We start from the raw sequence: 23,987 nt of genomic DNA, 5'->3' as shown, positions 1-23,987 counted from the left end.
TTGGTTTCCGAATTCTCAGTAATTTTGTTACGGAACAACGGTAAACGAAAATGTTTTCAAGTAGTTCGGTATTTTACTTTACCGAGAAAACATTATGCAGTTAAGTGTGTAGTTTGTTTGGTAGTCTTCGTGAATTTCCAGACATTGATTGTATATCTGGGGCAAGTAGATCGACAGCAGTTGCCTCGAATCCGGTAATATAGTCCAATAACATACCCGGAAATCGTTCGCTGCGCCTCGTGGAAAGATCGTTACGTTCGAGTTGCGAAGGAAGCACTATGGGCTCTTCGTCGTCGATGCCAACGTCAGTTTCGACTTTCGGCTCAGGTTTCATGATCGCGTCATTCTTATTGGCCAGCGATGCAACGGTCTGTTCAGAGTTTTTCATGATAGAAGTATTTTCGGTGATCAGCGAAAAACGCCGTTTAAATGGTAATGACTGACAGCTAACAGTAAAAATACCGTGTTTTTTATGGTTACAACGAAAAACATTGTTCATTCCGCATAATCAATAACCATCAAACGTGCCTAACAACTAGTTATCGTTAGACCATGTGGATTATCCTCCTTTCATGATTATTTTCTATTCTTTTATGGTTGTTCTCTTTCTTTCAGTCGGATAGGATCAAGCGGGTACGTTCACAACTAAAACACTTCCAAACTTTTGCGTGTACAGTACAGCGGCATCAAACGCGAGATAGACACAAAAACATGAAAAAAAAAAAACAAAATACCGTAATCCTTAGCAACGCAAAAGTAAACAAACAGATTGCACAGTTTTCCACCGTATCCAAATTGTACCTAATTGTGTAATTTTACGTGTAAAGTTCCGATGATTTCGGCAGCATAATGGACGACCGAGATTACAAAAGTGTCATCATTTACTATGGACGTGAAAAGTTGTACCGAACAATGCACCGGACGGTGCTCGAGGCAATGGCAAAATATACGGTGGACACAAGTTTCCGATACTTCAACGGCATCGCTCTGGTGTTGGAAGCGATCAAGCTGCAGGAAGGCATACGTGAGCTAAGTCACTTGCAGGGTGACAAGGATTTGGGTTTGGCCGTGGTGCTGAGTCTCATGTATGCGCATAGAAAGTGCAGCGTTATCGATAAGGACGAGTTAAGTAATTTGGAAGCCGCTCTGAAGGAGGAGAAAAAAGGCTTGACGTCGGTATCGGCTTATTATGCAGCGCTGTTCCTGTTTCTGACGGGTAAGATTGAGAAGGCTCGCGAGTATGCCGATAAGGCTCTCCGATACAATCCAAACAATCCGGATGCGTTGACGTTGAGGGGGTGGTGCGAAATATTTATGAATAAGAATAGACCGATTATTTTGGAATATTTCAGCAAGGCTCTAGAGCAGGGCAAACAAATCGATGCTAGCTTCGGTCAAATTCGGTACCATCAGTTTAATAATGATTGTGATACAGCTATGGGAATTTTGAACCGGTTGTCGGTGCGTTACCCCGAGCTGAATATAATTCTTGTCGAGAAAATTCGCTGTTATTTGGCTAACTGGAACTATGACAGCGCGGCGGAAACCTCTATGCGTATTCTCAATATTGAACCTACTAATATAGAAGCCTTGAGGGTGAAACTCATGATGCTTGTAGTGAAGGAAGGAAACTATGCGGCTAGTATAAGTATATTGCAGTATCTGTTTAAAACAATGGAGAAAACTGAACCTGCTAACGGAGAGCTTTTTATGCAAACCGGCAAATTGTTTGCGCGAGTCTGTGGAAGAAACAAATCTATCCTATCGGAAACCTATCATTTCCTGGAGAAGGCTCACAAAATTGATCCCAACAATGCTGATTTTATTACCGAACTGGGCTTTCAATGTGTTCTGCGCGGGAAATTCAAAGATGCCAGTAAGTGGTTTAAAATGGCCTCTAAAATCGACGATACATCACTGAGCGCACTGTGCGGTCTAACGCTTTGTCAAATAACGGAATCGGGTGTTTCCGAGCAAGTCTTTCAGCAGATAGAGTTTCTAACGGAAATTCAGGGGAAAGATAAGAATCCAATTTTACTATTGATGTCGGCGAAAACTCACCGCAACGATCACGAGAAAGCGCAGGCTTTTCTGTTTGCAGCAAGCGAAGTTCAGTTCAAAAATCTTAAAACCATTACCTATGGTTTGGAATATTTGCTGGCATTTGATCCCGACTTTCTGCTGGAGGTTGTTAAAGAATTGCTCTTTCATTCTCCGACGGAAAACGATATGCAGAACGAGTTTGTAGAGTCGCTGCATCCCTCGTTAAGACATTGTTCGAATATTTTGGACGCAGTAGTGAAAGCTTGCCCCGGCCTGGCCGAGGCAATGTATTTACTAGCGAAGGTTCAATTTCTCTGCGGTGAGTTTACGACTGCTGCTAGGACACTGGAAAAGGTGCTGCGTGACATCGATGCCACCTATTCCGATGCACATTTGCTCATGGCTCGGGTTCACATTCAGCAGAAATGTTACACAAAAGCGGCTCAAAGTTTGGAGATGTGTCTTAGTAAGGATTTTCAAGTACGAGATAATCCTATGTATCATTTGCTGCAAGGAATGGTACTAAAAAACCAACAGCTATACGAGGATGCTCTGAAGAGTTTCGTCACTGCAACGAACATGTGCCCGAATAGTGCGGATCATATGTCGCCCTCGAAAAAAACCGAATCGGACAGTGTCCTGTCAACAGCAGACCTTCTATCGCTGCATTTGGAAATTATCAACACGCATGTTCTCATGAACCAACACTCGGAAGCGTTGAAACTGATGCATTCGGTATCGGCTAAATTCTCCTCCACCACTGAGGAAGGCCGGCTAACCATCGCGATAGCGGATTTTTACAGCCAGCAGGGAAACTTCACAAAGGCAATCGAACTGCTGAAAACTATCACTTCGACGGAACCCTATTACGTGCAGGCTAAAACGAAAATGGCTCACCTCTATCTGGTGCACCGGAAGGATCGGTTGGCGTACGCGCAGTGCTTTAATGAGTTGGTTTCGCATAATCCCGGTGCCTCGAGCTATCTGATGCTGGGTGATGCCTACATGTCCATCCAGGAGCCGGACGACTCGATTGAGGCGTACAAGCAAGCCCATAAGCAAAATCCCAAGGATCCTTCGCTGGCCAGCAAGTTGGGCAGAGCGTACGTTAAGACGCATCAGTACAAGAAAGCTATCGCGTATTATCAGGAAGCGGTCAGAACTCCAGAGAATTATCTTCTCAAACTGGATTTGGCTGAGTTGTTTCTGAAGCTGAAACAGTACTCTAACGCTGAACAGACGCTGGTGGATGAGATGGAGCTCTCTAAGGGGTGAACATGTTTCAATTTTATTTATTTAGACATACTCTAACATGTACTTTTATTCTTACAGAGACAATGGAGACATTCTGAGGCTACAGCTGAAAACCAAGCAGTTGTTACTGCTGGCGCGGATTCGAGAGAAAGCCGGCTATTTGGCGTCCTCATTGAATACATTGAAGGAGGCGCGTGATAATCAGTACAAAATGTTGAAGCGCTTGTTCGTTGATCAGCACAGCCAGCAAGAGCAGAACAATATTTTGGCTAAGTTTGTAGTGTCAATCGAGTGTTTTTTGACAATCTAAAATACGTTTTTTTTTCTCACAGAATTTGTATTCTAATGGCTGAGCAATCAATTGCACTACGCGACAATGAGCAAGCAGTTCATCACTACCACGAAGCGTTGAAGATTATGCCCGGCGATGTTAACGTACTGGTGGCCCTAGCTCGTGCCTATATGCAAGTGGCTAACATGGACCAGTGTCAGTTGATATGCGCGGAAATTCTGCAAAAAGAACCCAATAATGAAGCCGCCTCAGTTATGATGGCGGACCTTTGCTTTCGAAGGGTGAGTTATTTTAGCATGTAGAAAGGTCGTATCAAAGTTACAATTCTTTCGCAGATGGATTTCGAGAATGCTGCTTACCATTTCTCGCAACTTCTGGTATCCCAACCGACCTATTGGACGGCTTTAACCCGACTTATCGAGGTAATGCGCCGCTCGGGAACTTTGAGCGACGTTCAGCCATTTTTTAGTCGAGCTGAAGAACTTTGTAATCGCCCCGAAACGGAGGCCGGACTGAACTACTCTAAAGGACTCAATGATTGGTACAATGGTAACCCGAACAGTGCCTTGCGGTTCTTCAACAACTGCCGCAGAGACCCCGAGTGGGGTCAGCAAGCAATTTATAATATGATCGAAATTTGTCTCAATCCTGACGGTGATTTACCAAATGAAGGCGTAGTTGATATAGCAGTGGATGATCTGGAGATAAAAGATTCCCGGGCTATGGCTCTAAAAACGGCTGAGAGACTTTTGAAGGAGCTCAAACCACGCCCTGGGGTCATTGACAATGCTGCACTGAATCATCGTTTGTTGCAAAACTTTCACCTGCTTGCGTCGAAGCAGAAGATCAATATTGACCGCGCTTTGCAGGATTTTACAGCAATTCTCTCACAGGAGGAATATAAAGAACAGATAGGCGCCGTGTACGGCGTTGCATCGGCCTACGTAATACTGAAACAATCCCAGCGGGCCAAAAACCAGCTGAAACGGATTGCCAAAAACAGCTGGACATTCGAGGAGGCCGATTATCTCGAAAGGTCCTGGTTGCTGCTGGCAGATTTGTACCTTCAAGCCGGTAAGTACGACATGGCCACCGATTTGCTGTCCCGTGTGTTGGATCACAATAAATCGTGCTCCAAAGCGTACGAACTTTTGGGACTCGTTTCTGAGAAGGAACAGAACTATCGAATGGCAAGTGTGCACTATGAGCTGGCGTGGAAATTTTGCGCCAAATCAAAACCGAACATCGCCTACAAGTTGGCTTTTAATTATATGAAAACGAAACGGTACGCCGATGCGGTCGATATTTGCCAGCAGGTTTTGAAGGCTCATCCGGACTATCCGTCGATCAAAAAAGATATTCTTGATAAGTGCAGGAATAATTTGAAGAATTGAAGAACAACAGGTATTGTAATACCATTTTCAAATAATTATAATAATTCTTCATCACAAGTGATACTCAACTAACGATTCCGTCCATTTCTACAATATACATTTATTGGAATAAATTATTCAACATCTCATATTAATTTACACATAGAGTATTGTCAATACGTAGGTTATCTTGCGTAAATTACTGTCCGAACTTCTATTATAAATCTAGGTACATAACTTGTGTAGCGGAAATGGCACCACAAAAGCTGAGAAAGGCCGCAACCCCAACCACTGCCGTTGTCGTGCCACTCCAGGACACAATCGTTCCCATGCAGATGGACAAAACAAATTGGGCCAAAAACACCATACTACTAACGATCGCCACATCGGTACCCAAACCTCGAACGGCTGCCGGTTGTTTCGCGTCCTCCCCGCCAGCAACTTGCTCAAACTTGAAACAAATAAAAATAAGTTAAGATAATTTAATCAGCACAAGATTACTGCACACTACTCACAATTCCTTCCGAGTGATAATGTGCAATCAGCAGATAAGGCATGGTAAACAGAGTGGAATACATTACACCGGCAGTCCAACTGAACAGGATTACCCCTACCGGATGCTTTGTTAAAGCCATTAGCGTCATTCCGGAGCAGTAGAAAAGCAAACCTCCAACATACACTTTACGAGCTTTGAAGCGAGTAATCAGCTTTTCAATAACAAACGAATAACAAGCGCACGACAGGGAATACATGGCCATACCCCAGCAACCGAATCGGACGCCTTCCTCGTAACGTATGTATTCCTCTGACCCATCACGAGCCTACAAAAAGAAACAATTTCATGACATATACTAAAGTTTCGAAATTGATTCCCAAATTACCTTCGGATTACCATCAAAAACAGCTTCGCCAACGAAATCGGTGAAATAAAGAGAATAGCAGACGTGTGCCATCCAGCAGAACAGATTCGTCAAACAAACCATCCGCAGCGAATGTGGCATGAAAATGATCGACCTCAAATAAGTTTCCAGACTAACCGCCTCGACGTTGGATTGCCCCGGTTCCACTGCCAGGCGAGCTCCTACACCATCACCAGCATCATCAGTAAACGTAGTTTCAGCACAATTTTCCCCCGGCAACAGCCCATAATCATTCTTCGACAGCGTCGAAGTTGCTATCGTATTCCTCCTTGGATTATTCCTCTGCAGATGGGCTTCATCCTCCTCAACAGCACCGTAGGACGCAGTTTCGGTTTTCTCCAACGGATCTTCTTCGCAGCCAGCTTTCCTAGGATAGGCAGAATCTTGCTTGTCGATTTGCTCCTCCAGCACCACTAGTGGAATTTCTCTAAAACTCGTGATCGTACAAACTACACAAACGATAAATATAACGGTAATCAGCGAAAAAACGGCACGCACGTGTCCACCCAGTGCTTTCCCGATAGCGGTGGCGTCCCAGTTGATGCCACCCAGTGAGTATCCCATAAAACCGCCCAATCCGGCCATAATCGTGAACGTCGACAGTCCGCGTGCGTGATCTTCCGGAATCGTTACATCTAACAGGTAGGCTCTCGAAGGACTCTGGCAGGCATCGGCATCGAAATCCAATAATACTGTACCAAGAATTGTGAAAAATATACCCCACGGATGGCTGGGCCTTGGCGGCCCTTCATCCTGCAAATCATCCTGCGATGTCACACGGTGTGAAAGCACGGCTGCCGTCGCATTCCACGCGGGTTCCTGGTCACCAAAGGCGTACCCCAGATCTTCGCCATTCGGTACCAGCAGCAATCCAAGTAGAACCCCGATCGAGAGGAAAAATATGAACGGTCTTCGTCGGCCGTGAAAGCTGCGACAACGGTCGCTGAGGGATCCGAGAACTGGGGTGAGGAAAAATCCAACCAGTGGTGACAGGCACCACACCAGGGTCATGTGGCGATGCTGTACTCCTATCTTTAGCAGTGTTGGGGATACGAAGGCCGTTTCGGCGGCGTAGGAAAATTCGATTCCCATAACGGCGGCGGACACGCGGATCAGCTCGCGGCGGGTTTTCTTGCTGAAACGAAAGGAGTGGTAAGTTTGTGTATTTTCTATTATGTTATAATCTTTTTGGAAATTTTCTCTTTTTTATGTAATTTTTGAATGTTTAATATTATTTTAATTTTTTTTTCAAACATTTATGTATTGCTACTAGAATAGTTTTTATGTTTTTTTCATGTTAATTCGATGTATTTTCCATGTTAATTCCAATTAATTAGGAAATTTGAAACTATTTTCGTAAAAATGCTATATCTCGAGATTGGCTCATATTACCACGGAATGATAAGTATTTCTTACGTAAAATTTTCCGAGAAATACGATGAAACCATCCAGGGCCGGCGTCACATTATTTTCCCGAGTGGGTAGTAAGAAATGGGGAAGGTTCATGGGTAACAAAGGCTTTGCTGCGAGGGGGGAGGGGTGACCTTCTGATACCTGAGCAAAATTTACGAAAAGTCGATCGTGCATCAACAATAGGGTGCCAATGTTTAAGAGAAATTAGATTTTTGAATTTCGTTCAGTAGTCATTACCATTAATTTCCCATGGAAGGCAATTATATAGGCTCATTTGCAAAACCAATTCCACGCCCTTGTGAGTAGCTTTTCGAGAGTTTACCGGAACATTCGCCATGGTGGACATGCGTGTAGGCATGTTTTTGAGTTCTTTCTTCGTTCTATTTATCAATTCCTCCTCAATTCTCGCGTTAAGATTGTTGAGGTAGGTCTCACGCTTCTGATTTGTCCAGAAACTCTGGATGGGATGCAGCTGGAGAACTTTGGGTGGCTCCATCTCCTCCAACGATTGCTTCGAGTAGTGACCGACAGATCGGGCCAGAGCACCGCGTCTTCGCCCCTACGGTATTTCTTGATAAACGACGCAACTTCTGGCAGGCACTTCGTACTATAAATTTCCTCGTTCACGGCCAGTACGGAGCTTCTCGCTGATTGTCATCCACAGCAGCACCTCCTTTGGGAACTTGGTGTGTGAAATGAATTTCACCTCAGAGGTCACTTCCTTCGTGGGTAAAGTAAAATATGGAGAGCCCTGCCAGTTGTTGTCATCCAGGGTAAGATAAGTCTCGGCGTGGACCACCATCATCACGGAGCGATGCGCCGAAAAATCGACTCGACCATCGAGCAACTCCGAAACCAATGAACGGGACTTCCGCTTTCTGATGTCCATGTTCGCCAGGTAATTTTCCACTGTTTGGCCGGTTGAACCGACCTGCCGATCAAGCGTACACAGCGATATAGCCACTTCCCCCTCGGTTTTCCTCTTCAGCATTTTTTGGAGCTTCTTGTCGCTCAGGGTCGTCGGCCGTCCGGAACCTGTCTTTCTTTCGATGCTCTGATTGTAGTCCAGCAGTGCCAAGATGTTGTAGATACCGGAACAAGCGTAACCGGCGTCCCTTTCCTGTACGAAGTCTGTTTTCGACGCGACGGGGTAACGTTGTTTGATCGCGCACTGTTCTGAACGGAGTAACTTCACTGTTTTCGCCATTATGGTTAGAGTTTGAGTCAATTTTTTCTGCTGACTCATGGGTTACTATGATTGATGCTTCATGGGTAGTTTCGTCAGTGCGTGTAAAGGTAAACTCATGAAAAATCGGCCTTTTTTGAGCATTTTTTTTCAATGCTAACGTTAGGACTCAACAATTTTGTTTTCTCGAAAAAAGTTTCCATCCAAAATTTGAGCTTAATCGAACTTCTGAGAGGGTTTCACTTACAGTCGTGAAAGTCTTACATTTTTGAACAACCTAAAAATGCACAAGAGCAGTTCTGGAAGTTTCAGAAATCGATTTTTTTTATAGCAAATGTCTTAGGAATGCATTAAATGTCGAGAACTGAACTTTAGAACTCTATCGTAAATGAAATTCAGAACTCTATCGTAAATGAAACAATTAAAAAAAAATAATCCTTTCCTCTGAGTAACGTTACAACTGTACATAAGTCTGTAGATTTATAACCCCTCGCTTAACGATATCCATCTAAAAATCTGTCGCTCGCAACAGTACTTTTTTCTGGTTTTGTCCAATAGTCCCGTGTGGGTACGTACCCACATGGATATTTTCCGAGTGGGTACTACTACCCATACTACCCACATGAAACGCCGGCCCTGAAACCATCAAATTTAGAATAAAATTAGCTGCATTTGCCGAAAAATGCAAATTCAGTTTTAAAATACAAAAATAATCTATCTGGCAACACCTTTGTCACAAAGAGAGGGGTCCCACAGAGCGGGAAGTATTCCAATCGACACCAAAAATGGGATTTTTTCATAGTGAACCTAGATGAATAATTCCCCCAGCTTTGAGCCAAAGCCGTGATGGTCGTGTCCAAGTTTATTCTTTTCCGTGGTCACTTCGTATGGAATGACCCACACATCCTGCACACCGCACAGTGGGAAATCGCTGGCCATCCGCCAAAAAAAATTTTTTTTTTTCGTTAGCTGTTTCATAATATTTTTCCTTTATTGCTATAACCTTCAAGTGTCTAAATCCAAAATTTGGGCGCAATATCATAAAATTTGATTTTTTTATGACTTTTCAAAGCTTGGCGAACTGACGTTTTTTGTCTTTTTTTTTTTGAAAAAAAGTACATTACTTTGAAACGCTCTGTAGCTTTAATGATAGCTTGGATTTTTTTAACGTCAAAGGAAAAGTTGTTGTAAATATTGTGCAAAACATACCCTTTTTATTAGATATTGTAAAATTTGGTTATAGCAGGCCTGACACTAAAAAAAACGTGATTTTTTGTAGAAAAGTAGCTTAGAAGTTTAGTTGCCGCAGTTTGCCACGGTTGTGACTACATTCAAAATTTAGGTAAAAACGTAAGCTTTCAAATGCATACTGTCCGCTGTAGCGCAAAACTGCGCAAATTGTCACTTTAGTGAAAAAGGCGATAGCAGATTTTTTTAGTTTTTATTTTTGAAGTTGAAATTTCATCCAGGATTAATTTTAATCATAACCATGATACCCCATTGATGAAAATTTATGATATCGTACTCAATCCGTAAGAATAAAATATAAATTTGGGCAAAAATCACAAAATTTATCAATGAAAAGTTTTAAATTAAGTGTTGAACAAGAAAACAGTAAACTAATCTTTTTGAAACTTTATTTATTTCAAACTTTATCACTTACTGCAAAATTAAAACAATATTAAAAACATTCAGCCCTTTTCAGTTTATGATCATGAAATTCGCTAAACTGATTGAAGTGTCAAATACTAGCAGCAAATTCATACCATCAAACTCCGGCTAACAATAGCCCGTTTGAAGATTGCTTTTGCTTCGCACTCGTTTGCATACAAAAGTAAAGCATACATTTTGCTTTATGAGAAAAAAAACTAAGAACAGTCGTCGCCCTGCGCATCTTTTAATATTCATTTAGAACGTTGTGTCATTCCAGTGTCTTGGTTTTCAAATTAATAGATTCTTTGAATTTTATTATGGAGCCTTCAACTTCAGCGGCACCACCTAATTCAATGTCTAGTAAGTTGTCAATGGTGTTATACATGTATTTAAATGTCCTCTTTCAACCATAAAATCCGGATTAGGAAGATAAATAACATACATATGAAACAATGAAACATCGAAAATCACTAGAACAAATGAAAATTTCAGCGAAAGACATTTTTCCTGCTGATAAGTATAATGAACTTCAATTTTTCTAGAAACAATTCAACGCAAGCTTTAAACGATCACAGTGGAAGATGATGATGATGATGATGACTTTTTCAATTTGTAATTAGTTTGTATTACTTATGTTGTTTTAGTTTATTTAAAAAAAAATCACAGGAGGGTTGTGTGCTAAGCCACGACCGCAAGGTTGAAGTAGAATACTTTTACAAGAAAGATAACTTGGCTGCTTGCGTGTCAGTCATTTCGAAATCGGATTTGTTTCGTATATACCGCTTGTTAAGCACAGTATCAACAAATCGTAATAAACATCACACTGCTGTGCATTTGCAGCAGCATCAAACTTCAGTTGCATGATATAACTGAAAAATAGGTGTGGCTAAATTGTTTCCAGTTATACCATTCTACAACGTTCGAAATTTTTTATTTCCTATGGCGTAATACTCATGTACGAAAAATAAATCTCATTCATTTCAGTTTATTTTCAGTTCCTACAGATTTTCTCAGTTTCGCAACACAGATATACAAAAACGATTTCTTGTGGACATTATTTCGAGCCGGACCGATAGAGCTCTCATTAAGGCAATTCATTAAGCTATAATATGTATTGTGTCGGCTTGGAAGAAGAAAATGTTCCCGTCCCCGTGTCGCATGGAAGTGAATTGTTGCGTGTTTGATATTGCCGATGGTAGACATGAGTATAAAGTTCGAAATTCTGCTGTGATGTCTAACCATAACCGTCTTCTTCAAGGCGCTACATCCTTGTTAATGAAGTGTTGTGAATTTTCTAAACCAGACTCAGCATCGTGAGCAGAACGTACCAAAATTTTCTGTTTGATATCGGATTTGTTTCGTATATACCGCTTGTTATGCACAGTATCAACAAATCGTAATAAACATCACATTGTTGTGCATTTGCCAGCATCAAACCTCAGTTGCAGTTTATTAATAACCATTCACTATGCTCTTCCAAAAACATTTAGTAGCCTTGAAAAAGGCCGATTGCTGCAATTGCAATTTTCATTCAATTATTGCATAAATGCTTCATGGTCAGATATACCCGCTGCAACTGCTACGCTATTCGTAGCCATGCCACAGTTGTGGCCGCTATACGCTGCCATTGGTATCCGCTGCCCCTGCATCAGCTGGTCCAGCTGCTATCGATGCTGAGATCCGCTGCAACTAGTGCGGTATCCATTGCTACTCCACAGCTGTGCTGTGGTCGCTATCCACTAACGCTGATATCCACTGCTCTGCTACTGCTGCTGCTAAGGGATGACTGCTGTTGTCGCTGTCTAGAACTATTATGAGCGGCTTCGGCTAAAACAGGCTCTTATATAGGCCAAAAAGCATATTTTCAATTGGAAGGTATATGATTCTGTCGGCCGTGCTTGGGAAGCAATCATATAACGACCAACCAGAGGTCGAATTTTTCGTTTAGACAAGGCTTGACTATTTTCAATAGTACAATAGTTTGAATAATAAAATTACAATTCTCTTCATTTGGGAAGAATCTTGGAAGATTTTCCAATCTATTGCTGCCAGAACGAAGGAAATCCATCGAATACTAACCGATTTATTAGCATTTGAAATTGGACATATTTTTCACTTTTTCCGGTTTTAGATTTTCATTTCACATCCCTATGTAGCCGAACTTCCTGAGAGAAGTATTCTACTTCAAAATATATACATTTCGGCAAAATTTGTTTAGTTTGATTTGGCAAAATCTGTTTAGTTTGAGGGGTCGTCCATAAAATACGAATTTTTTTTTCAATGGGGAGGACGCCCGGTGGCACTACTTGTGGTTAAAGATCCTATAATTCTATGAAAAAAGTAAAAAAGTGCCAAAAAATATTAAAAATTGGATTTCGTGCTTTTTGGACAGCCCCAAACAAAAAAGTTAAAGGGTATGTGCTTGAGTGCACAAACGTAGGCTTGACGTGGGACTATTCAATTCTGCCATAGCCATAGCGCAATTTAATTCTGCCATAGCCGTAGTATATAACACACACCAAACGTACAAATACCAAACACAACAATCCATGAACACTTCACAAAAAACACATACACCTCTGATAAACCATAGCATACAAACTAATAGGAAAAATAATTAACTTGTTGCCTATAAAAGTATTCTGTCATGAAGAAATTTACCTCGGATGAATGCATTTTTGCACACACATACAAGTTATACACACACACTACTTACAAGCACACGCTCCTCAGACACACCTACGCTACTTACACACACATACACACACACACGCTACTCACACACTCACACACACACGCTACTCACACACACACGCTACTCACACATACACACACGCTACTCACACACACACACACGCTACTCACACATACACACACGCTACTCACACACACACGCTACTCACACACACATACACTTTCTACTCACACACACATACACACGCTACACACGCTGCACACACACACATACACTCTCTACTCACACACACACACACACACACACACACACACACACACACACACACACACACACACACACACACACACACACACACACATATATATACACACGCTACTCACACACACACACACACACACACATACACACGTTACTCACACACACACGTACACACGCTACTCACACACACACATACACACGCTAACGCTACTCAGACACATACACACTTGGTATACGATATACTATACCTACACAATTTACTATCGGCAGCATCCAAACGGCCTCTAAGTCTTCCAATGGTCCCTTCCAACGGCTTCCAATGGTCCCCAGTGCCGATCACGTCCAGTTTCGGGCTGTATTCCAACAACGATATCTGAATTAGATTACCACTGGTGGGGTCCAACTCAGATCGAAGGGAAGCCGAACTGTTCGCTTTGACGGTCGACCAAGGAATGAGCTTCTCTCTTTTTTTTTTTTGGATTCAATATTCTTTATTTTTCTTACGGTATTTTCATCACACATTTGTTTTTTGAACATTGTGAGAGATTCAATTTTATCAACTTTTCAACTCTGATGATTTTAATGTACTATAAGTGTTACTACTTTTTCCTTTTCTACGTACATGATTTACATTTTAATGCTCGGCATTGGAGTTTTAATTATTAAATTAATATACCTAGCTACTTATAAATAAAGCTCACGAATGAGCACCGCACTAGAGTTAAGTGCATTATTTTTAGTGTTTTCAGCGTGTGCAGAGATTATGTTTTCGGTCATATCGATACCAGCTATTTGATGCACTTCTGATGTTCGGGTTCCGAAGGGCACGTTCAAGATCATTTTCAGGAACTTGTTCTGGATCCGTTGAATCTTTTGCAGGTGGGTTCTCGCGCAGGTTCTCCAGATCGACGAGGCGTATAGAAGCATCGGCAGGATGACCTGTTTGTATACCGTCAATTTATTCACGACGGATAATTTCGATTTTCGGTTGATTAGCGGGTACAACTTCTTCATTAGCACTAAGCTTTTCGTTACTGTTTGTTCAATGTGGGGGCGATAAAGTAGCTTATGATCATAGGTCAAACCAAGGTAGCGAACATTTGACGACCAGGGAATATCCACATTGTTCAACCGAATCTGTGTTGTCGGCACCAAACGTTGACTATTCCGATGTGGGAAGACTATGGTCTGAGTTTTTGCTGCATTCACACAAATTTTCCATGAGGTGAGGTAATTCACAAAGACGTTAAGCCCAGTTTGCAGCTTTTTAACTATTTGGTTGATCTGTCTGCCCTCGTACATAATGGCGATATCATCAGCAAACAGCGACAGGATGCCTCCATTGGGTAGTTCAGGAATATCTGAGGTGAATAAGTTGTACAGAACAGGACCAAGGATGCTGCCCTGTGGAACACCAGCTCCTACGTCGTATGGGCCAGACAGGCCACCCAGCACACAGACCTGAGATTTGCGCAGCGTAAGATAGTTTTGCACAATCTTCACTAGATAAACGGGATAGTTGTAGCGCTGTAGCTTGTAGATAAGCCCGTCGTGCCACACGTTGTCGAATGCTTTTTCTATGTCCAGGCAGGCCATGGCAGTTGTTTTAGATAGCTCCTTGTTCCGATTGATGAGTTTTGTTACTCTCTGCAGTTGATATGTTGTTGAATGGCCTCTGCGAAACCCGAACTGTTCGTCCAGGAATATGTTGTTCACTTCTGCGTGGCACAGAATACGGCTGTAGATGCATCGTTCGAATACCTTGCTGAGGGCAGAAAGCAGACTGATGGGACGGTAGCTTTTGGGGCATGTGGGATCCTTTCCTGGTTTCAAAATGGGAATCACTTTCGCCAGTTTCCACTTTGTTGGAAAGTACGCCAATTCAAGGCATCCGTTGATCACTTTTTCCACCACAGACAAGGCTGTTGGTCCAAGGTTTTTGAGCACAAGGTTGAACACTCCGTCAAATCCGGGAGCCTTCATGTTCCGAGAGAATTTAATGTTGTTTTGTACCTCGTCCACTGTTATCCGCTGATCAGGTGGTAAGATATTCGGTGTGCGGGCCAGAATTACTATCGATTCACTGACAGCTGGTTCGATTCCACTCACAATATCACGACCAAGATTGTGGGAAGCGGCAAAATGCTGAGAGATAGCACAAGCCTTTTCGCGGGAAGTTAGCAAAGTTTCACTATTTACTATTAATGGCGGAATGGGTTTTGGTTTGTTCTTCAACACTTTAGCCACACGCCAAAATGGCCGTGAGCAGTTGGGCAAATAGCGTAATTCGGTTGCAAACTGTCTGTTTTTCACTTTCTCCAGACGTTCTTGAACGATTTTTGTCAGCTGTCTAGCGTAGAATCGGTGCCTAGGGTTGCGGGTACGTTGATATTGCCTTCTCAGCGAGTTTCGCAAGGAAATTATGCGCTTGGTGCTATCGTCGATTTGCGCAAACTGACGTGTCACTGGAACAGATGGGATGTAGCGGCACTCTGCTTCCTGGATGACGTCTATCATGGACTGTAGAGTACGATCGATGTCTCCAGTGCTGTTCAAAGTGATGTCCGCATCAAGATGGTTTTCAACATACCGCTGCAGCTGAACCCAATTTGCACGATGGTAATTTCTTCTTTGTTGAACTTGACGCCGCTCTTCGTTAGCACCAATCTCAGCGATGACCGGAAGATGATCCGAGGAGAGCTCTGTTATGGTTTTCGGAATCGAAAATCGATCGGTGATGTTGGTCAGCTTAGAGCCTACACCACCAGGAGAGATGTAAGTTGGCAATTCCGGATGAGCGGGATAGTAATATCCAGCTTCGGAATCTTCTACGATGATGGTACCATTTGAGTTGCACGTGGAGTCACCCCAAGCGGAGTGGCGAGCATTGAGATCACCTGTGATGACGAAATTGCCTCCTCTTCTAGACAGCTTTTGGATGTCGTTCTTCAATTTCACCGTGGTTCCATTTGCCCGTCGAGACTGCTTCGGACAATAGACCGCAATAAATGTGAGTGGTCCATCAGTGGTGGTAATTTCGATTCCTACAGCTTCGACAAAGGTTGTGTTGAAACTCGGTAGTGATTTGTATGGTAGTCCTCCCCTTATGGCGATTGCAACCCCGCCCCCAGCTGAGGTTGTGCGGTCCAGTCTGACTACCGAGTGTTCCGGCAGGCAGAAGTTTATGTTCGGCTTCAAATGTGTTTCGGTTATTGCAGCGACATCGATGTGGTGTGTGTTCAGAAAATGTAGAAGTTCTAACTTCTTGTTGGACACAGAGCGGGCATTCCAGTTAAGGATTCGAAAGAATGGATCCATGACGGTAGTAAAAAGTCATCATGACCGCAATCTGTTCCTGGTTGGTGCGAAAAGCCTTTGTTTGCTGATCGAGTTTAAGAAACAGCGTAGCTAGCTGTTCCATCGAGTACAAATTGCTATTTGCTGGGGGCATGCTGGCAGCCTGTGCATAACTCAAAAATCCGGGGGGGTCCCGGCTAGGAACACCACCAGTTGGAGGAGGTGGAAACGGCAACGTACTTGAAGTCGCTGGCGGGGTTGGTGTAACGCTAGGTTGTACACTTTTTCTATTCGACGGTCGCTGGCGATTGGCAATTTCACTTCGAATTTTGATAAATTCTGCTCGTTTTGGACAGGAACGGCTGTTCGTAGCATGCTCTTTGTCACAGTTGAGACACTTGATTTGTTCGGCTTCCTCAACAAGACAATCCACTGTTCGATGCGGACCTGCACATTTCATGCAGCGACTCTTGATGTGGCAATTCTTTGTGCCATGTCCATAGTTCAAGCAATTGGAACACTGCGTGACATCGCGATGAATCGGTTTGTATCGCTCCCATTGCACGATGATGTTGAATAGGGCGGTGATTGTTTTCACTGTGCTCAGTGTAGTTGAACCCCTGGTCAGGTGGATCAGGTATAACTGATCACGATACTTGATGGCTTTGTTGTGTCTTATCATTTTGTATACTGCTTCCACTTCTAGGCCGCAAGCGACAAGCTCCGTTTTTAACTCGTCCAGTTACAATTCCGGTAAACCATGCAGTACAACTTTGAATGGTTTTGTAGCTGCAATATCGTGAGTAAAATACTCCGCTTTTGTTTGCTTCAGGTAAGCCTCTACTGCCTTGTAATGTGGGGTGGATGGAACGACGATTTTGTAGCCGTCCGTGCATAGCCTCAGGGTAGCTATCAGCCCTTTGCTGATAAGTTCATTGAAGTGTTGCCTTAGTCCAGGCGGGAAACCTTTTACGTAGAAAGGCGGCATTTTCTCCTTCTTTTCCGTTTTCTCGGTAGTTTGGTCAGCCAGCGATGCAAACTTGTTAGCAGCTAGTATCTTCTTGGCGATTCCATCATCCTTTTCAACAGGATCACGAGGACGCTTATTGTTTTGCTCCTTACTGGAACCCGTTTTTCCCATTTCGTTGGGACACGACAACGTACTGTTGTATAACGAATGCGATAGGCAAAATAAACGAATGCGATAGGTAAACTAAAACTTTCAGTTGTTGTAACAAACACGTCTGTACACACCAAGCGTGATACGAATGATGATGAGCTTCTCTCAAAACGAAATGTCCTTTTATAGTGTCACTCAGTGTGGGGAACTTGGGTGATTGAGGGAAGAATTAATCACGTGGAAGCATCTCTGCTTTCTTTCTTCGTCGTTTACGTTGGGTGATGAATGCGATGCCAATTGGCTGGCATTGCTAACCAATGACTGAATGTGTGAAATAATTTCGTCTATGTTTTTGAAGTCTGCGTTAGGGAAATATACCAATCGTATGGAAAATGTATGTGGATATTTGACCTTCAAACTTTCCCGCAATTTTCACGGAGCAATAAGAAAATGGTAACTAAAATCTGGTCAAGTGAAGATAGTGCATCTAGCTACGCGTTGTCCTTGCTGCATCCCGCTAACGTAATACGCATGTCGTTGGAAGAGTTCAAGCGCAAAACCGAAGCTTTCGTAATTTTTACGAAGTTGACAATTTTGCTGAAGAGGTGGAAGTCTGGTATCAACATTGTAGCAGCATGAGAGCAGAACGTAAAAACTTGGAAGAGCTGGATCTTATAGACCTGCTTGCTGAAGCCTGTTCTTTCTCCCCTGCGACGGAGAAAGCAAACGGTTAACAACAATCGTGAAAAATTTACTGAGTTAGCGCTAGAGCGGTGGCGAAGGAAGTTATTGAACTTCTTCATGTTCTGCTGGTGGATCTCTAGAAGCAGGATCCTCAAGGATATCTGCATCGTTTGATTCGTTTTCTTCGAACAAGAACAGTATTCTTCTTTGTGGCCAATGCGGTTGCAGTCCTTGCAAAGGTGGTTGTTGAAAAATGCATTTGACCGAATTGCCAACATGGTGTCTTCAGTTTCTTACCTCAGTGCTTCGAAGAATTTCCCTGATACGGTGCACTCTTCCTGTCCCTGGCGGCGTGAACTGTAGATTTCGAGCTGCTGCTTTGTTGCTCGATGATCGTGGTGCCTTCCTCAAAGTTGACAAGGTGTTGATACTCATCAATCAACGATTGGAGAGTAATTGGTGATTCAGGCTCTCCATTCTCTAGCATGAAAGGTAGTCTTGCCCGGACATCCGCATATTTAGTGGCTTTCAATCCGCTGACGAAAATGAGGCACTTGAAATTGTCCGGTGTTAGGTTCTAGAGCCTAGTTCTAGGCTCGATTGACGTTGTCACCGTAGCTAATAATATCTTCAGATTCGCATTTCACTGACTGCAGACACATGAACCGCTTCCGGAACGTTGACGTTTAATGCTTGAAGATTTTATTGAGAATCTTGACTGTGTCTTCAAACTTCACGTCCTTGCGAAGCTATCTTCTGCCATGTTCGTGGATTCTTGAGATTCTTGTCGCCAAAACGATAAGAACATCTATTTATTTTCGAGGTTGCACAAAGAATAATTAAATTTTCCATTCTGATGTCAAGGACAACTTTTCACTGGTTGCCTTGATGTAACAATCAATAAACATTAGTATTTATTTCTATTTTTCAAAATACATTTTGTTTACTCCTAATATTTTGAAGAGCTTGCCCCCCCCCCCTATTTAAAATTCTGGCTACGCCCATGGGCATGGCCACTTTGATCGAGTCTAGTGCGACGAAGCAAAAAGTTGACGATGTACCTGATACGACCGATAGTCCTCTACGGAATCGATACAACGACGCTTCTGGCGAAGGGCCTTAACGTTCTTGGAGTTTTCGAACGAAAGGTGCTGCGGACTATCTACGGTGGAGTACAATCGGACGACGGAGAATGGCGACAGTGCATGAACCAGTGCGCGCTGCTCGGAGAGAACCCCATTGCACACCTGGCGAAAGTCAATAGGTTGCGGTGGGCTGGTCACATCGTAAAGATCCCGGATGACAACCCTGTGAAATCACTTCTCTCCATCAACCCTACCGACATCAGAACTAGAGGGGTGCAGCGTTGACGATGGCTCGACCAGATCGAAAGAGACTTACGGGTGATGAGACGTTTGGGGAACTGGCGAAACACAGGCCAAAACCGAGCAGCATGGCAAAAACTACTTGATACAGCACGAGCCACTATGGCTCTCGTCTGATTGGTAAAGCAAGTAAGAGAGCTAGGTTCGAGAATCGATCCAGGATGCAATACTAGTTCTCAGCCAATGAATGATGACATCTCAATTGGTGTTGATTTTGATGCTCTGATGAGACGTATGGAATGTATTTATATTGAATAACGTTTGTGGTAAAAAAATGGACAAAAATTACCGATTTTCATAGGTTTATAAAGCCCGGTTCCGGACGGCCAACGACCCTGAGCGACAAGAAGCTTCAAAGGATGCTGAAGAGGAAGACCGAGGGAAAAGTAGCTAAATCGCCTAGTGCACTTGGTCGGGAGGTTGGTGCATGCGGTAAAACAGTGAAAAAGTATCTGAAAGCATGGACATACATGTCAGAAAGCGGCAGTCCCGTCCACTGGTCTCGGAGCTGCAGGCAATGACGCAGCGACGGCGGTTGAATAAGATGGTCAAGTCGATTTTCCCGGCGAATCACGACGTTGGCGTCGGCCCACTACTCGAAGCGATCGTTGGAGGAGATGGAGCGGCTGAATATCGAAGTGGTACCGAAGTCGGCGAATCCGCCCAACGTCCCCCAGCTTGAAGAGCAAGATCTATTCCAACAGTTTTGTCGCGAAAACGGAGGAGGAATTATTAAAAAAACAAGGATGGTTTTCTCCGCCATGGCGAATGTTTCGGTTAACTGCCGGAAGGCCGCTCGCAAGGGCGTAGAATTTTTTTGCAAATAAGAAAATATACATAGGTACCAATGATGGAAAATTTATCCAACTCAATTATCTGTCTCAGTTTTTAAACAAACGTGTTTTGTGATTGTTGAATATCTGAATTTTCAGAAAATTACTAGTATTATGTAATAAAAAAGGTTCTACACGCTTAAAAAAATCCAAATTTTGCTTTTTTTTCTCGAGAAAAAAGGTTTATAACCCCTTAAACCTGTCAACGATCCTTTCTGCAAGTACTTTGAATTGTAGGGGAAAAGGTGGCGTCTTCAGGTGCAGTATACCTTTGGTGTCGCAGAACCCTAGACGAGGAAAACAGGATCCGCTCTGGTTCCTGAATGGGTCGACTTGAATGTGAGCGGGAAGACTTCCAGCGAATGATGAATGACATCCTGAAACGTACTTTCCAGCTCGATCAACGCTATCATCAGGTCGAATGCGGGTGTTAATCAGCCGCGACACGTAGCCAAACCTATCTGTCAACACGATCTACGTAGCCAAACCTATCTGTCAACACGTATTCGATGGAGAAATCGTATAGGAAAAGAGTCAGTGCCCAACGCTGCAACCTGTTGGCGGAATAAACGGGAATTCCTCATAAGATCCTGAACAAAAATTCTAGCAATTCCTTATGGCCAACCATTTTTCGGGTTTTTTTTTTTCATGTATGATACCAATTGTTTTTCACGTGACCATGTGACGTGCGCATTGCAGCATTGCAGCATGGGCAAATATGATCTAAGTCAGTGCGCATTTTAGAGGAAATTGAACAGATCGATTAGATCCGAGCAATGGAAAATTAAATCACTGCAAATGTAGTGTTATTCTCGTTCTATCTTTTCATTAAACTGATGCATAAGACGATTATTTGCAACTTTGCTCAAATAAGCCAGGAATTTGATTTACGTTATCAACCATATGCCCTTAAATAAAATAAAAGCCACGTTGAGAGTATTCACGTGTAGCTATTTTGCACTAAATTTATTCATTTTTGGATTTCCAGCTACACCAAAACTACACCTTTTCTGTACCACTGTAAAATGTGTAGTAGGCAGCGAAAACGAGTATCACATTATATGTGAATCATTAACAGGTGTTTGTTTACTCAACAACGACGCCACGATAACGCTACAACAGCTTGTCTACCGCTCACAGCCTGCAATCATAGTAATCTAAGGACGTTGTTCTTGGAGTTAAAGGCGGGAGAAGGTGAAAATATATTTTAATTTTTTTTAACTTTATCAGTTGATTATTGTTATTTTTATAGCTTATCAACTCGTCAGAGATCAAAACAAAACAAACACAAAAAGAATCATTCAAATCCGTTGATTCTATTTTAAGTGATGCGCCTTTTCACACACACCAACTGATTTTTATTCAATAGATTGGCACCCTATTATGTATGCATATTTATGGGAATGCCAGAAAATTAAACATGTTGGATGATGGCAGTTCCAGAAAAGTTTGTTATAGTCAAAAAACACCTAGTTTTGTCGATTTCAGTAGTTTCCAAGAACAATACTGTACGAGAATGATTTATGACCGCCACTGCCATATAACTCGAACCACTGTTGTATATCGCCTCCACTTTGGTACTTTAAAGCTTATTTAAAAGGTTATATAGAACTTTATCAGATGTACATTCTGATATGATCTGGTGCTTGAATCTCAATATCTCTACACTGAAATATCCAGATCAAAGAATCAAATTGTTGGCTGGGTGAGGTGGACCATGCTTAAAGACACGTAAGTGATATGCTTTGAAAGTCATGTAACTTTTGAAATAATAAAGAAAAAAACTAAAACGATGCATTGATAAGTAGCTCCATTAAAATATAAATGAGAATTCGAAAGTATTGCAATAACTAAATATCTTAGCAGGTTCCGGATGTCAAAAAGGACGAGCATTTCATACCTTCGATATCGATCATCTGGAATCATGTAACGATAAGAGCGCTGGTCTCGGGATTCCCATGTGATCTTCTTATAGATTCAGGAACGCAAGTTAATACAATAACGGAATCTTCGTTTAGCAAAATCATAGAGAACGAATAGGTAATATAAACCGTTTTGCACAATCTTCCTTGGCCAGTGTCGACAAGTTCAGGAGAAACGTAGTGGCTTCATCCAAAAACTATCCGCAACCAAAATCTTCATTCTCGTCTGGGCCAGATACATCACGTTTTTGTCGACTTTAAGGCAGCGTTTGATACAGTAGATCGATGGCGTACCAGTCAGTCAGAAGTGTAAGATGCTGTGGTAAATAAGGCTCGAACAAAACAAGCTTTTCACGAGGCAATCATTTAGATTTTATCACCAACTGACTTACGACGGGATTTTAAAACACACATTTTGTGTAAAGTTACAAGATATTCAACTTTTGTTGTAAGATTTCTGTACTTACACTACACAAATAAGATTTCATTTGTCTGAGGAAAATGTTCAAAAAATGATAGCAATAGGAAATACTTTAGCTTTACACATTTCTCTCTATATCAAATGTAAATTGGAATGATTTTTATCGAAATGATTGCTTCTGCTGAAACGACGAGAAACAAGCAACGTCTTGTTTCGAAATCAATAAAAGCGACGCCTAATCTCCCTTAAACACAAATTGATACCCCATTTGTCTCACCAATAAAATCCGGCTTTACGTACCGATATATATGGGAAAAGTCCGCATCTCGGTCGTCCCATGGAACGCCCGAGCTTGGGTCGTTTTCCCGCTGATTCCCGGACGCTCTGAGACGGTCCTTTATGTACTGAACTAATCCAACGTAGTTGTGCTCTTCCTTCCACGTATCACGTTTCGCGCGCACATTCTCTTTAAACTCGTGAAATCTTCCCGTCCAGCCTTGATATTCGTTTAATTTTTCCATGGTTCTTGTTTAAATTTCACTACACCAACACCTGACCTAAAATGGGAATCCACCAATCACCTGAAACTTTACTCGGAAAGTAGGTAAATAAATTACGGTTTGTTTCTCTTAATCCGTAACTTCCTTTGGCAGCGAGAGATTTTTTCCCTCTGGTCACGATACTATGGCTTCTGGACAAATTCTCTATCGGGAGAATTTCAAAATTTGTTTCAAGGTAAATACCATGCTTGCACTTTACATTGAAAATTGTTTGCTACAATTCATGGTTGAAAAGTTGTGCTCTTGAACACACTAATTAGATTAACGCTAACACCACTCTGTTCTAAGTCACAGTCAATTGGAAAGACTTTTCACTCTTTCCGACATTATAATCGAAAAAATACTGAATAAATAATATCGTCGACCACTAAAAATAAAAACTTAAGCCGTTTTTTTCCTTCTAATACCGTGTACTGACTTATTCCCTAAAACTAGACTATTTAAATGTTCGCGCGGTACGTCCGAACAAGGCGCGGGCTTGAGTTTGAATGTGATTACGATAAAGCAACACAATCGCAACTACCCTCTAGCATAATGGATTTCCCGTACATATGTGTTCTCTCCGCGGGTTCACGATGAATTTTCCTTTTTCCTCTCTTTTTCTGCTGTCAGCTGAGCCGATCCGAGAGGAAAAACTTGTTGCTGCAATTTTGTTCAACAGAGTAGAATTTAGTT

General features: G+C 42.4%; 2 protein-coding genes across 2 annotated transcripts; one reads left to right on the top strand and one right to left on the bottom strand.

The window, feature by feature from the left end:
- Window positions 1–710: 710 nt before the first annotated feature.
- LOC129727555 (tetratricopeptide repeat protein 21B-like) lies at window positions 711–5,121 on the top strand. Its single transcript, XM_055685490.1, has 4 exons — window positions 711–3,314; window positions 3,376–3,570; window positions 3,630–3,870; window positions 3,925–5,121. Exons 1-4 carry the CDS (start codon window positions 850–852, stop codon window positions 4,981–4,983), a joined length of 3,960 nt encoding a protein of 1,319 aa, XP_055541465.1. The 5' UTR covers window positions 711–849; the 3' UTR covers window positions 4,984–5,121.
- Window positions 5,064–23,817, bottom strand: LOC129727562 (proton-associated sugar transporter A). The gene is made up of 5 exons (XM_055685502.1): window positions 23,370–23,817; window positions 23,053–23,309; window positions 5,844–7,017; window positions 5,478–5,783; window positions 5,064–5,413 (listed from the first exon to the last, which is right to left on the bottom strand). The coding sequence occupies exons 2-5, from the start codon at window positions 23,271–23,273 to the stop codon at window positions 5,180–5,182; spliced, it is 1,935 nt and encodes a 644-aa protein (XP_055541477.1). The 5' UTR covers window positions 23,274–23,309; window positions 23,370–23,817; the 3' UTR covers window positions 5,064–5,179.
- Between the last annotated feature and the right edge of the window lie 170 nt (window positions 23,818–23,987).

This window comes from Wyeomyia smithii, chromosome 1 (genome assembly GCF_029784165.1).
Source record: "Wyeomyia smithii strain HCP4-BCI-WySm-NY-G18 chromosome 1, ASM2978416v1, whole genome shotgun sequence".
NCBI classification, from domain to species: Eukaryota; Metazoa; Arthropoda; class Insecta; order Diptera; family Culicidae; genus Wyeomyia; species Wyeomyia smithii.
Note: the sequence above shows the minus strand (reverse complement) of the source record. Positions and strands in the feature narration are given on the sequence as shown.

Excerpts from the sequence above, each read along its gene's own strand:
- LOC129727562 (XM_055685502.1), bottom strand. The coding sequence starts at position 23,273 with ATGGAAAAATTAAACGAATATCAAGGCTGGACGGGAAGATTTCACGAG. Across the intron at positions 7,018-23,052 it reads GACTTTTCCCATATATATCG|CAAGAAAACCCGCCGCGAGC; the intron begins GTACGTAAAGCC and ends CTTTCGTTTCAG. Across the intron at positions 5,784-5,843 it reads TTTTTGATGGTAATCCGAAG|GCTCGTGATGGGTCAGAGGA; the intron begins GTAATTTGGGAA and ends TTCTTTTTGTAG.
- LOC129727555 (XM_055685490.1), top strand. The coding sequence starts at position 850 with ATGGACGACCGAGATTACAAAAGTGTCATCATTTACTATGGACGTGAA. Across the intron at positions 3,571-3,629 it reads CAGAACAATATTTTGGCTAA|AATTTGTATTCTAATGGCTG; the intron begins GTTTGTAGTGTC and ends TTTTTCTCACAG. Across the intron at positions 3,871-3,924 it reads CGGACCTTTGCTTTCGAAGG|ATGGATTTCGAGAATGCTGC; the intron begins GTGAGTTATTTT and ends ATTCTTTCGCAG.